At 43.7% G+C, this 14478-nt stretch overlaps 1 protein-coding gene across 4 annotated transcripts in view; it reads right to left on the bottom strand.

Annotated features, from left to right (window-relative positions):
* Window positions 1–14478, bottom strand: part of chd4a (chromodomain helicase DNA binding protein 4a) — a 39176-nt gene that overhangs the window by 7919 nt on the left and 16779 nt on the right. For all 4 annotated transcript variants that reach the window (XM_056298941.1, XM_056298943.1, XM_056298944.1 and 1 more), the window contains exons 17-29: window positions 13687–13824; window positions 10139–10260; window positions 7701–7874; window positions 6736–6877; window positions 6108–6239; window positions 5155–5272; window positions 4118–4242; window positions 3462–3554; window positions 3145–3283; window positions 2360–2529; window positions 1584–1761; window positions 305–394; window positions 80–171 (exon numbers count right to left, since the gene is read on the bottom strand). In XM_056298941.1, the coding sequence (XP_056154916.1) occupies window positions 80–171; window positions 305–394; window positions 1584–1761; window positions 2360–2529; window positions 3145–3283; window positions 3462–3554; window positions 4118–4242; window positions 5155–5272; window positions 6108–6239; window positions 6736–6877; window positions 7701–7874; window positions 10139–10260; window positions 13687–13824 (1713 nt within the window). The remainder of the gene's footprint in view (window positions 1–79; window positions 172–304; window positions 395–1583; window positions 1762–2359; window positions 2530–3144; window positions 3284–3461; window positions 3555–4117; window positions 4243–5154; window positions 5273–6107; window positions 6240–6735; window positions 6878–7700; window positions 7875–10138; window positions 10261–13686; window positions 13825–14478) is intronic.

Raw genomic sequence — 14478 nt, 5'->3', positions numbered from 1 at the left:
AGGGTCTTTATTTAAGATGAGACTTTTTTAAAAACTTACAAGACACCCTGAAAAAAGGCTGATTTTGTACAGCGCTCACCTCGATGTTGCCTCCCACCCTGGCCAGCAGGGGGGGCAGTGGTTTGTCTTTGTCATTCCTTAGGCCCTTCCTGTTCGGCCTGCGAGAGTTGGCTGGTTGGAGACGGCAGGAGAGTTAGTTCGACTTTAATGGCAACATATATGGTTAGATATATACACACACACACACACACCCCCCCCACCTCCCTCTTCAAGGACATGCTAGAGTAGCAAATGAGCTCCTTACCCTCTGTCCGCTCATCAAAGTCCTCATCGCCCTCCTCTGATGCCACAGAGTAGTCGGATTGGCCATCTGACTGGTCGTCCTGCCAATCAGCTTTGAGAGAAAAGACAGGAGGCATCAATCCTCTGTCAAATGAGACTTCTGGAGATCTACTCCAAGTTGAGCAAAATAATAAAAACAATCCCATATGTGTTGCTCTCAGCAGGTAGAGAATGGTGTTAACACAACCAGGGTTAGAGGCTCAATTTCCTCTTGGTTCAATGGATAGATCAAGACACCAAGTCTACTTGGAGCAGGGCCACTCCATTCTCACAAGGGGCCACCTTTTCTAAAAACATTTACACTGTTCTCATGATACCATTATCTTTCTTGACATCTACCATATAGGATTCATGATGGTAGAGAGACAGACAGAGAGACAGACAGACAGACAGACAGACAGAGAAAGAGACAAACAGAGAGAGACAGACAGACAGACTACTGGTAAGCATTCTATAGGCCTAGCATGTGCTTCTATGGGTCCATTGTTAAATAACCAAGGAGCTGACACACATATGCAAGTAAGAACATGTCCACCCACACTATTTAACTTGAGCGTGGTGTCATATGTGCAGGGTTGTGTGTGGCGTGCACACGCTGTCTGGGGACAGGAAACGCACAAAACCACAAGACTGTAAACACTCAGACTTGCTCTACTGCTCTTTCACACCAGCAAGTGTGCACGCCCATGCACAGAGGCTGTTATTATGTGACACAGAGCGTGTGGGCGAATGCCGGCATTTTGCTCTCTGCTGAAAAGGCCAGGATTATGGCGGCTGGGCTGTGCATTGTGGGTAGTGTAGTGTTTGTATAGTTTCTGACAATCCCTATAACCCTATGATTTTATTCGAAATATAAAAAATGTAGTCAAAGTGTTCTGTGTGTACTTAAGTCAGAGGGCCTGCATGTGTGATTTCAGTTGATTGATAGTTTGGATTTTGGTCCATGTAAGGCACTAATGTTGACATAGCTTCAACAACACTAAAGACTGTCTAGAGGATCTATGACAGTTTTTCAACTCTGATCCTCTGGACCCCCAGTACTGTTGGCGTTCTATTCTCAAAGTGTGTTACATTCACCTACAAGCTTCCTGATAAGACAGAAGAGAGAACCAGCAGCAGTGGGGAGGTCATTGAGGATCAGAGTAGAGAAAAACTGGCCCATGAATATCCAGGGGTGGGAGGGAAGTATGTCTTCCTACTTCTGGTATTTTGCAGTATATGCCCCTCATTTGGCTTCTTACCCCTGTCCTCCTGGGAACCATCATTGTAGTTGACCTGCTTGCGGATACGCTTGCCCTTGCCCAGATTGCGGGCCAAGTCCTCCTGCTGCTGCTCATAGTGGTGGCGGAGGAGCTTCTCCCAGTAGTCTGGGTCCACGCTCTCCTCCTGTTTGATGATCTCCCTCTGAACCTCTTCCTCCTGGGGGGGAGTGGGTTAAAATTTAAGGGGGTGAAGGAAAAAAAGGGGGGATATGAGGGAAGGAGAATGACAGAAAATGAGAAACAGTTAAATTTGCTTCCACTTCATAAAACTCTACAACCCAACACACATTTACCCTCCAAAACACACACCTACCATCACAACACACACAGAAACCCCAACACTTATTCCTATCCTCCAAAATCACACCAGACACCCACCGAAATCCACTTCAACACCACTTACAACTACTACACTTACACAAAAACACAACCTAACACCAACCCTGCTCTCTAAAACACACACACACACACCCCATCACCCACCTGCCAAAACACAAGCATACAACTTAACATCCACTTTACCTTCTAAAACACAAATATACCATTTAGCACCCAATCCAGCCTTCAAACAACTCCCCCACCCACCCACACAACAAAGAAATATCCCAACACCCACCCTCATCATCCAAAAAGACACGCACATTAACCATTCTCTCCATCCTCCAAACATACACAATAACACACCTGAACAACTGCCCCGCACCTTCCAAACAAGCAAACTTACACCTGCCACTGTCCCTCCCACAGGTACTCACCGCCTCTTCCTCGTCCTTGACCACGTACTGGGCCACCTTGAAGGAGCTGAGGTATTCGTTCATACTCTGGATCTCTGTGTCCTCAGTGGCATCCTGGTTCCGGTCCAGCAGACGGTCTATGGCTTTGTCGTCATAGTGGATCACACTGCTGTCCTCCTCCTTGTTCTCTCCTGGAGGAGGATGGATGGAGATGTCATTTAAAAAAAAAACAACCAAACAAAAAACAGTCATGGAAAATCAGGAAGGTTTTGTGCTACTTGAGAGTTCTGTGAGCAGATAGTCATGGGTTTAATTTCCAAATTAGCTGTTGTGTAATCCCCAGTGTTACGCAGACGCGTCCATCTATCCAATATATACTGTATATATATATATATATATATATATATATATATATATATATATTCTCTCATCCCATCCAGCTATCCATCCTTCCATCCATGCACATAACTTGTCCCTAATCCAGGAAACACATCCTCTGTTCCAAAGTATTTCTTCACCCTTCAAAGTTTCTGTGTAAAGCTCAGTCTCCCTCCAGTCTCTACATCCATCTGAGCACGTGTACTAAATGATCATCTACTAATTCATCCATATTCATCAACATATCTATTCATTTATATTCATCCGCTATCCACTCGCCCTCCCCCCTTGTAATACCTGTGAATTGCCTATCTGTATCTGTCCATCCCTCCATCCTCCTGCATATCTATCCATTCATCCATCCCCCTGTGTCCCTTCATACATCCAGCCATCCACCTTTCCATCCATGTATCTTTTCATGCTCTCACCTTCTCCCTCATCCTTGAAAAGCTCCTCTGTACCAAACTTGAGGATGTCGTCCAGTTCCTGTTTGGACATGGAGCCTGTCTTAGACCCCAGGCCGGGCCGAACCACCAGGTGGGTCAGCATCATTTTCTTTTTTGCAACCTGGATTAAGATGGTGCGATGGAGAGAGGGAAAGCGATAAAGAAGATGTGGTTCATTTAGCATGGTGGATGGAAGCATAGAAGACATGACAGGTGACAGTGATGAGCTGAACATCCCCTTCGTGAAAAACTTGTGACTCGTCCTACAGATCAAAAGTACCAGTGTCTGTCACTCTTACCTGAGTGATCCTCTCCTCTACAGAGGCTTTAGTGACGAAGCGGTAGATCATCACTTTCTTATTCTGACCAATACGATGGGCTCTACTGAAGGCCTGGATGGAAGTGATAATAACAACGAATAATAATAATATGAATATAATAAAACAGTACAAAAAAAGGCAATGTGACAAATTAATTTTTCTCCCCCCCAATCTTCATTTGACCACTTTAAGTCCTGCTGAGACTAAGCATCTCTTTCCCCAAGAGAGATCTGGCCAATATTAAGTTGTCTGCCACATAAATCCCAAATGAGGCTTTGCATAGAAAAAGACACAAATAGAGATAAAAAATGTGGGGTCCAATGAGAACAAAAACAATAAATAATGAAGGTCGATGACAAAAACAAAACAAAAACAATCTCAATTGGAGATAGAGGAGGTAGAGGTCTGAAACACTGAAAACTTCACAGCTTTATGGAGGGCAACTTACAAAGAGTACAGAAGAGTATTTACAAGAGCAGAATAAATGTTCCATCTTTAGATTACCAATAGCACAACCAACCATTTGGAGTGCAATGGTCAGAGCCACTGTACCTAAACATCTCGGAAAAAGCCCACATTCTTGTTCAATCTAAATCAAACACAGTAAGTGATGAAGGACAACGATGATGCGGTACCTGGATATCGTTGTGGGGGTTCCAGTCAGAGTCATAGATGATGACCGTGTCTGCAGTAGCCAGGTTGATACCCAGACCTCCTGCCCTGGTCGACAGCAGGAAGGCAAACTGCGGAGCTCCAGGAGCTGATGGGGGAGAGGAAAGGAAGAAATAAGGGGGAATTAGGGGGGGGGGGGAAACATAGTTTTTATGCAACCCCCAAAAACCAAGAGCAAACATACAATTTGTTTTCTGCTCTGACATGTAAATCTCGAAGCTAACTAAAATTGATATTTTATGGGGGAAAAATCCAAAGGCTTTGGTGGTTTGGTGACTTGCAAAATGTACTGGCAGCTTTGTAAAATTGACCAATTTCTGCCAAAGTTGACATGCAATTAGCCTGTGGCTTAGTGGTGATTTTCAACGAAACCAGAATTTCATATTTAAAATTGCAATCCTGAAAGCCTTAATTCACTGATACCCACAGTAATACCAGTAAATTGCACTGTTGTTTGAGCCCTCTAACTCCTCGCACCTTCCCGCCAAACCAAAATAACATGGCTGAACCTGAGTTTTAGTAACGGATGTTGTACTTTGTTTGTAATGGTCTTCTACCTGCTTGTTCTGTCGTATCTGCATGTTACCCACAACAACTTAACATCTTCAAGCACACCGCTCCCTGTCTTATTCACCTGCATTTGCTTGTTATACTGAAGACATGAAATGCTATACACGATATGACTTTTCCTGGAAAGTTTTACTTGAGAGTAACCATCAAATAACTATAAAAGTGTTCATGGTTTGGATATTTTTGGATTAGCTATAATCTTGATTTTGCCAACAATATTAAATATCAAAATGGACATTTTGTTTGTATGTAAATCTTCAGGATTGTAGCTTGACTGAAGAGAGGATGTTTACCGATTCCCTGTGACATGTCAAAGGACAGTTCTGGAAAAGCAAGCAGCATGTGTGAAGTGTGAATGTGCTGCACGTGTGTGAGTGTGTGTGTGTGTGTGTGTGTGTGTTTGTGTGCGCGCACACGCATCAGATCTCACCATTGAATCGGTCAATAGCTTCCTGTCTCATTCCTCCAGTAATCCCTCCGTCAATTCTTTCATATTTGTAACCCTCATTCTCCAGGAAGTCCTCCAGGAGATCAAGCATCTTAGTCATCTATGGTAAAATCACAGCAGAAGAAGATAATTACACAAAGAGGCAGGGAAACGCAGCTCATTTTCATTCCCTTACACGAGACTAGTTTTCATTCATGTAAAGCTGGGACAAAAGCTACGACGACTTAATTCCTACATCAAAAAAAAAACATGACCACACTTAAAAAGCACCTTAAAAGTCAACCACTTGAAATGCTGCAATTATTTCAATGGCGTATTCATACAGAAGCTCACAGGTGACAATTCATCTCCCCTGTCTTTTGCTAACATTAGAATTTTACGGCACTACACAAATCCCTGTAAATGTCATGCCTCTTCCTGGCACCCTTTTTCCAGAGGGTGTTTAAGAATTAGCAGCTGATGAAAGTAAGCACCAGTTCCTAGATCACTGACATTACAGGCTATGAGCTGCTACAGAAACCTGACCATATCCCTGTAAACACAAAATGAAGAGAAACCAAACTTTTCCTCAGCAAGAGAGCATATTGGTCGGCGACAATTTCTATCAGGAAAATGGGAGGATGAGGGATGGTGACAAATGCCAAAATTCACCTTAAAGAAAATCTATAATAAACTGTCAAATCTCATATTTGTGTCAATCAACTTGATCCACTGGTTTACTGCACTTGAATGCAAACAGGCTCTCTCCCATCCCTGCTGCCCAGCATTTCACTGAAACCCCCTTAGAACCAAAAGCTGTGCTTTTAATTAGTCACTGCTCAATATTTGCTGACAAAATCTACGCTGGTAGAAGGGGAGGATATGGGAGGAATGTGTGGTGAGAGTAGGAAATGAGGAATGGTGGTACTTGGGGTTTAGATCAGTATGTCTAGTACCTGAGAGAAGATGAGTACCCTGTGTCCTCCCTCCTTCAACTTCCTCAACATTTTCTGCAGCAGCAACAGTTTCCCGGCAGCCTTTGTGAGTGCGCTGCCGTCGTACATCCCGTTGGGCATCTTGGGCGCCTCCTAGATTCACATCAACCAAGCAAATGTTCTGCATGATTTTTTTTTCCCCCTCCAAGTTTGAATTTTATCACTGAAGAACACATAAGTGAAGCCTGACTAGGTTTTGATAAGGCTGAGTTTGACGTGAACAAAACATTACTCAGAATACTGTAGAGCTAAAATATGTTACCCCAATCTTGAACATTTTGTTGGGAAAGCCATATTCATACCACTATATTCAAATGATTGTTACGTTTCAAAATGACACATATTCATTTTTTTGGGGGGGGGGGTGATGTTTCAATCTCTTCTAGTTACCTATGATTATCTACCAATCAATCACAATTTAAGATGGTGTTCCAATTTTTAAATTGTGGATTATTTACTTTAGAACAAAGCAATTCAATCAATACTATTGAGTCATGCAATCCAAAATTTTGACCAAGAAGCCCCTAATCCCCCTCAGTTTACTAGAGAATGGTTTCTTCCTATCAGCCCAAATGCTGTTGGGGCATACCATGGCAGCCACGGGGAAGAGGTAGGGATGGTTGCAGCATTTCTTGAGGTCCATGACGACATTGAGTAGGGACACCTGGTTGCCTCCTCCTCTTGTGTTGAGGGCCTCAAAATTTCTTGTCAGGATGAACTTGTAGTACTTCCTGTAGTCAGAAAGCGGGGCAGTGAGACATGTCCATCTATTCGTTCACTCCTCCGTGCCTGTGCACTCAAGCTTCAAACCAGTTCACACCATGTGAGAAAAATCACTTCCCCCAAACCCTGCTTCAACTCTGCATTACATGATTAATAAAAATCAAAATTTGTAATGTAGTTGAAAAACAAAGGCAAGCTACCACTACCTAACTTTCATCTAGCCATTTATCCATCCATCCATGGCTTAATCGATACAAACTCATCAGAACTGTCATCGCCATGAAAGCTTGGTGATTGTTCAGAATCTGTACTCATTTTGCACTCCTCTCTTTGGAAGCATCCTTTCATTTCTTTCAAATCATTTCATTTATTTCATACCGTTTTCCTCTCAGTCTTCTCTATTTTATCTCCTCATTCCCTCACCTGCTCGATTCCATCTAGGGCCTGAGCTTTAGATAGCAGTTATTAATCCCCTTTTATTCATTTTAAAAATAAATAAAAAGAAGCCGGACTAGACAGTACTTAGAGAGGCAGATAACATGAACATGTAATATGGATAAGAGCTTAACGTATCGCACTATTAAATGTTCTTTATTTAAATAAACAGATGTTTGTTCAGGACGAATACTGAACTAGAAGCATAAGAAGAGAAATAAGAGCTACCATCGTTTTTCCAGCATCCCAAGCCCTGCTCCAATTACACTCTTTCTACCATCTATTTGTCTAATCCATCTATCTTTCCCTGTTTAATCCATAAATCCATCTTTATCAATACATCTATCCATATGTATTCCCTCAAGCTGTCTACCTATCCATTCCTGGCTCACTCACTTCTGCATAGGGCTGAGCTCCACCCTGACGATGAGTTCGGTCTTTGAGGGCATGTGTTTAAAGACATCGGCCTTCAGTCTCCTCAACATGTGGGGACCTAGCATGTCGTGGAGCTTCTTGATCTGGTCCTCCTTGGCGATATCTGCAAACTCCTCCAGGAAACCTTCGAGGTTACTACAGAGAGAGAAACCGAGAAAGAGATAGAGGTGAGTAATGAAGTACAGGGAATCACATCCATACTATATCTAATCTTTATTAACAGTTTTGTTTTGCTTTTCTATTTTTGCCTCTGATGTAAAGCGTCTTTATCATCATCAGTATTTTTTCCCTTTCACATGGGAGCAGAGACCCAGAAAATGTCAGTCAACCCAGATACGTCTAGCTCGCAAAATGACCCTCAATAAGATTAGGTGTGGCAGTATTAAGGGTCTGAACAGAAAAGGGAGCCAAAATAACTTCTAGTCTGCCTGATGGAAAAATTTAAATATTCACACAAAATTGCTTCGGGTATTTTCAGAAAAATTGCTTTGTATGCTCAAGGTATACCTTGAGGACGTACGTGCTCAAAGGGTCTTTCTCGCCCTTAAAGGTTTATTGTGTCGTTATGAAGACTTGAATTTTGTTCCCCACATACCCACACAAGTGGCATCACAAACAAGCCAAGCTTCATGAAAATGCAGCAAAAGCTCTCGATGTAGGTCCAGCGTTAAAGCCAGTGCAAACCTTTTGATACAAGTAAGCCTGTGAAAATAGGTGACCCCAGGTAAAGAATGTTTTCAACATCAAGGCTCCTCAGTGCACAGGAGGTACATTCCAAGGGCACAAATCAATTCAATCCGGCCATTGGTACACATTTTAAAGCTTTCAAAACTCAAGTTTGAGTGAATATTCACCTTAATGTTGGCGTTAGGAGGAAGACATGAATAGAAAACTAGTTTCAGAATAGAAACAAGGCTCTCCTTATACACGAAACTACTGGGTCTGGTCAAATTAATACAGATTCTAAAGTTCTGACAGGTACTGATAAAGATATAACTACCCCCCCCTCCCCATTTTTCTCCCCAATTGTATCCAGCCAATGACCCCACTCTTCCGAGCTGTTCCAGTCGCTGCTCCACCTCGTCTGCCGATCCGGGGAGGGCTGCAGTCTACCACATGCCTCCTCCAATACATGTGGAGTCGCCAGCCACTTCTTTTCACCTGACAGTGAGGAGTTTCGCCAGAGGGACGTAGCGCATGGGCGGATCACGCTATTCCCCCCAGTTCCCCCTCCCCCCCAAACAGGCGCCTCGACCGATCAGAGGAGGTGCTAGTGCAGCGACCAGGACACATACCCACATCTCGGCTTCCCACCCGCAGACACAGCCAATTGTGTCTGTAGGGATGCCCGGCCAAGCCAGAGGCAACACGGGGATTCCAACCAGCAATCATGTTGGTAACCAATGGAATAGACTGCTACGCTACCCGGATGCCCTGATATAACTACTTTTAACAAAAGAGGGTGGCCAACTGGTAAAAAATGGCCGTCAGTCATGAGGGAAATCCTGGTCACATAGTTTCACCGTTAGTGATCCAAACCTTTTGCAAGTCATCAGCAAAAAAGATATGCAGCAGCTCTGCACACCAAAAACCATAGATCCTAGAAGAACCTGTTCAATAATACCGCAGTGTCTGAGTACATTGTCTAGCCCAGGTAAATCTGCACAACTATGAAATGTGGTTTACTTTGTCAGCAAAAGCTCAAAAATTAGGGTAAAAAAAATGTGAGGAATTGGAGGTTTTGTCTGTTGATAGCAGTGGTTTTAGTTTGCTGCCAACTGCAGGGGCAAAACTTCCTTCATATTATACAACAACAGATACTCCATGTTGTATGGTAAGTGTTTGATGTCCTTGTGAAGAAGAAAGGTCTGCACATAAAAAATTCACCAACACAACTAGGAAATCTGTATTGGTGACACATCAAATACTGTGCAGCACATTTTAAAAGTATTACGTAAAGTTTTGGCTTTCCTGAAATATAATATGACAAATAAATAAAACTAATTTATATAAGCAGCGTTTAATGAGTGACAATAATTGACTCATGGCACCCACAGTCCCCAGATTTCTGCATGTTCATGGATATGCTGTTGCATGCCACCCCACGCCCTACCTTGGCTCACACTCTTCAGCAAACTAGGCAGCAGTCACATCAAACTGAATTTTGGAGGGTGCATGAAAATAACAGACTTTTCTATTTGATTTTTCTTATCTGTTTAGATTTAGATTAGAGTTGTTATTCACACCTCTGAACAACAGATCAGCGCTCAGGTAGTTATATGATACAAAATATCTTTAATGCCCACTGACACACACACGTGCACACACACACACACACACACACACACACACACACACACACACACACACACACACACACACACACACAGATGTCATACCTGAACCTCTCAGGTGTGAGGAAGTTGAGCAGGTGGAACAGCTCCTCAAGGTTGTTCTGAAGAGGCGTCCCGGTCAGCAGCAGTTTGTGTTGCAGAGGGTAGTTGTTTAGCACCCGGAAAAACTACAGGAAGACAGGAGAGTGGGAACGGATGGTTAAAACAAAAAACTAAGTTCAACAAAATGCTTCAATGTCAGTCTTGTATGTTAACCCAGCCACTGAGGATGCACAAGCCAGTGCATTCTTAGTACCAGCTCCAAGCCCAGATAAATGGGGAGAGTTGCGTCAGGAAGGGCATCCGGTGTAAAACCTTTGCCAAATCAAATATGCGGATCATAAATCAGATTTCCATACCGGATCAGTCGAGGCCTGGATTACCAAAGACCACCACCGGTACTGTTGGCCAGCAGGGTGCTGGTGGAAACTATGCTACTGTTAGGCAAAGGAGAAGGAGAGGGGGAAGGCATGTCCAGAGGCAGTGGGAGAGGAGGAAGGGTAGGAGTGTGGGGATGAGAGTCAGAACTTTGAATGTTGGCACTATGACTGGTAAAGGGAGAGAGCTGGCTGATATGATGGAGAGAAGGAAGGTAGTTATACTGTGTGTGCAAGAGACCAGGTGGAAGGGGAATAACACCAGGGTGTAGAAGGTGGGTTCAAACTCTTCTACCATGGTATGGATGGGAGGAGAAATGGGGTAGGGGTAATTCTGAAGGAAGAGTATGTCAAGAGTGTGTTGGAGGTGAAGAGAGAGTCGGACAGAGTGATGAGTATGAAGCTGGAAATTGAAAGGGTGAACTGAATGAATGTTGTCAGCGTATATACCCCGCAAGTTGGGTGTGAGATGGAAGAGAAAGAAGAATTCTGGAGTGAGTTGGATAAAGCAGTGAAGAGTGTACCCAAGGAGGAGAGAGTGATGATTGGAGCGGACTTCAGTGGGCATGTTGGTGAAGGGAACAGAGGTGATGGGCGGGTATGGTGTCAAGGAGGATTTTGTGAAAAGGATGGAAATGGCTGTGGTGAATAAATATTTCAAGAAGAGGGGGGAACACAGGGTGACGTATAAGAGTGGAGGAAAGTGCACACAGGTGGACTATATCTTAAGCAGGAGGCGCAATCTGAAACAGATTGGAAACCGCAAGGTGGTGACAGGGGAGAACATAGCTAGGCAGCATTGGATGGTGGACTGTAGGATGACTAGAGACCAAGAAGAAGAGAGTGAAGGCAGAGCCAAGGTTCAAATGGTGAAAGTTGAAGAGGGAAGACTGGTGTGTGGAGTTCAAGGAGGAGTTAAGACAGGCACTGGGTGGTAGTGAAGAGTGGCTGGACGGCTGGGTAACCACTGCAGAAATAATGAGGGAGACAGCTAGGAAGGTACTTGGTGTGTCCTCTGGACAGAGGAAGGAAGACAAAGAGACTTGGTGGTGGAATGAGGAAGTACAGCCAAGTACAGAGGAAGAGGTTGGCAAAGAAGACGTGGGATAGTCAGAGAGATGAAGAAAGTAGACAGGAGTAAAAGGAGGTGCGGCGCAAGGCAAAAAGAAAGGTGTCAAAGGCATAGGAAAAGGCGTATGGTAAGTTGTATGAGAGGTTGGACCCTAAGGAAGGAAAAAGACTTGTACAAATCGGCTAAACAGAGGAACTGAGCTGGGAAGGATGTGCAGCAAGTTTGGGAGCTCAAGGATAGCGATGGAAATGTGCTGACAAGTGAGGAGAGTGTGTTGAGAAGAGGAAGGAGTACTTTATAGGGCTGATGAATGAAGAAAATTAGAGAGAGAGAAAGAGAGAGCGAGGGAGAGAAAGAGAGAGAGAAAGAGACACAGAGAGAGCAAGAGAGAGAAGGTTGGATGATATGGGATAGTGATTCAGGAAGTGTGGTGGATTAGCAAGGAGGAAGTGAGGACAGCCATGAAGAGGATGAAGAGTGGAAAGGTGGTTGGTCCAGATGACATACCCATGGAGGCATGAAAGTGTTTAGGAGAGATGGAAGTGGAGTTTTTAACTAGATTGTTTAACACAATCTTGGAAAGTGAGAGGATGCCTGAGGAGTGGAGAAGAAGCAAACTGATTCCAATTTTCAAGAACAAGGGTGATGTGCAGAACTGTAGCAACTACAGAGGTATAAAGTTGATCAGCCACAGCATGAAGATATGGGAAACTAGGTTAAGAGGAGAGGTGATGATCAGCGAGCAGCAGTATGGTTTCACGCCAGGAAAGAGCACCACAGATGTGATGTTTGCCTCGAGAGTGTTGATGGAGAAGTATAGAGAAGGTCAGAAGGAGTTACATTGTGTCTTTGTGGATTTAAAGAAAGCATATGACAGGGTGCCGAGAGAGGAAGTGTGGTATTGTATGAGGAAATCGGGAGTGGCAGAGAAGTACATATGTAAGAGTGCCGCAGGATATGCATGAGGGCAGTGTGCCAGTGGTGAGGTGTGCGGTTGGAATGACAGATGGGTTCAAGGTGGAGGTGGGATTACATCAAGGATCGGCTCTGAGCCCTTTCTTGTTTGCAATGGTGATGGACAGGTTGACGGACAAGATCAGACAGGAGTCTCTGTGGATTATGATGTTCGCGGATGACATTGTGATTTGTAGCGAGAATAGGGTGCAGCTTGAGGAGAGTCTGGAGAGGTGGAGGTATGCACTGAAGAGGAATGAAAGTTAGTAGGAGCAAGACGGAATAAATATGTGTAAATGAGAGGGAGGACAGCGGAATGGTGATGATGGAAGGAGTAGAGGTGACAAAGGTGGATGAGTTTAAATACTTGAGGTCAACTGCTCAAAGTAACGGGGAGTGCGGAAGAGAGTGCAGCCAGGGTGGAGAAGAGTGTCAGGAGTTATTTGCGACAGAAGGGTACCAGCAAGAGTTAAAGGGAACGTTTACAAGATGGTTGTGAGACCAGCTATGTTATATGGTTTGGAGATGGTGGCATTGATGAAAAGACAGGAGGTGGAGCTGGAGGTGACAGAGTTGAAAATGCTAAGATTTTAATTGGGAGTGATGGAGGACAGGATTAGGAACGAGTATATTAGAGGGACAGCTCAGGTTGGATGGTTTGAAGACATAGCAACAGAGGCAAGACTGAGATGGTTTGGACATCTGCGGAGCAGAGATACTGGGTATATTGGGAGAAGGATGTTGAATATGGAGCTGCCAGGGAAGAGGAAAAGAGGAGGTTTACAATTGTGGTGAGGGAGGACATGCAGGTGGCTGGCGTGACAGGACGATGCAGAGAACAGGAAAAGATGAAAACAGATGATTCGCAGTGGCGACCCCTAACGGGAGCAGCCAAAAGTGGTGGTAGTAGTAGTCGTAGTAGTCAGTCTTGTATGCTAGCTGTTAAAAATAACCATCCGGTCAATGCATTTCAGTGAATTACAAGTAGACCTAGCATTTCAAAACAAGACAAATGAGTCACCGGATGTTAATTAAATAAAGTAAACAATAAAATTTTGTTTAATTTTTTCACACTCTTTCTATTGGTAATTCATATTGGCCAATTTGGTGTGTGTGTGTGTGTGTGGGGCGGGGGTTAAGTGTTACTGTACCTTGGACTGGTTGTTTTTAAGTCGGTGGGCCTCATCCACCACTAGACATGCCCAGTCTATAGAGCCCAGGATGGCCATATCTATGGTGATGAGCTCGTAGGAGGTCAGGAGGACGTGGAACTTCACTGATGAGTCTTTCTGTTGGGGGACACAAAAACATACGACCGTTCAATAAGAATCCATCCGGCACAGCCTCAGAGACACACATTAAGAGTCAAGGATGACCACACAAATTGAGCAAAACAAACTGAATGGCATTACATTCAGATAGACATGCACGCACGCATGCATGCACACACATACACAGAAACGCATTTCATTTGACCATATATATGATTACATGCTTATACACAGTTGCAGAGGATCTCATATGCCAACTATGGGTCCCTGTAGGCAAAAGCTCAATTCTGAGCCAGAGTTAAAATAAATACAATTTTAAAAAAGTACAAGCCAGGCCTGACTGGCTGAAAAGTACAAATGCCAAATTTTGGAAGCATTTCCAGCTCTTTTAGGATAATGGACATTTTATAAAAAGACATCAAAGAATTTGATGTAGTGAAAGCTACACAAGTCATCTTCATAAAATAATATATGAGCATCTATTAATATTTACGAGGGAGTGAGATCTCCAATATTATAATTATATATATATGTATGTATACACACACACACACACACACACACACACACACACACACACACACACACACACATCGTAGGATTCCATCAGATCAGTTGAGGCAGGGGTCTACCACACCAAAGAAGACACAAGATGCAGGCTGTGCAAAGATG

The sequence above is a fragment of the Lampris incognitus genome, chromosome 18, assembly GCF_029633865.1.
Source record: "Lampris incognitus isolate fLamInc1 chromosome 18, fLamInc1.hap2, whole genome shotgun sequence".
NCBI classification, from domain to species: domain Eukaryota; kingdom Metazoa; phylum Chordata; class Actinopteri; order Lampriformes; family Lampridae; genus Lampris; species Lampris incognitus.
The sequence above is the reverse complement of the archived record's forward strand: the minus strand, read 5'-3'. Positions and strand labels throughout refer to the sequence as shown.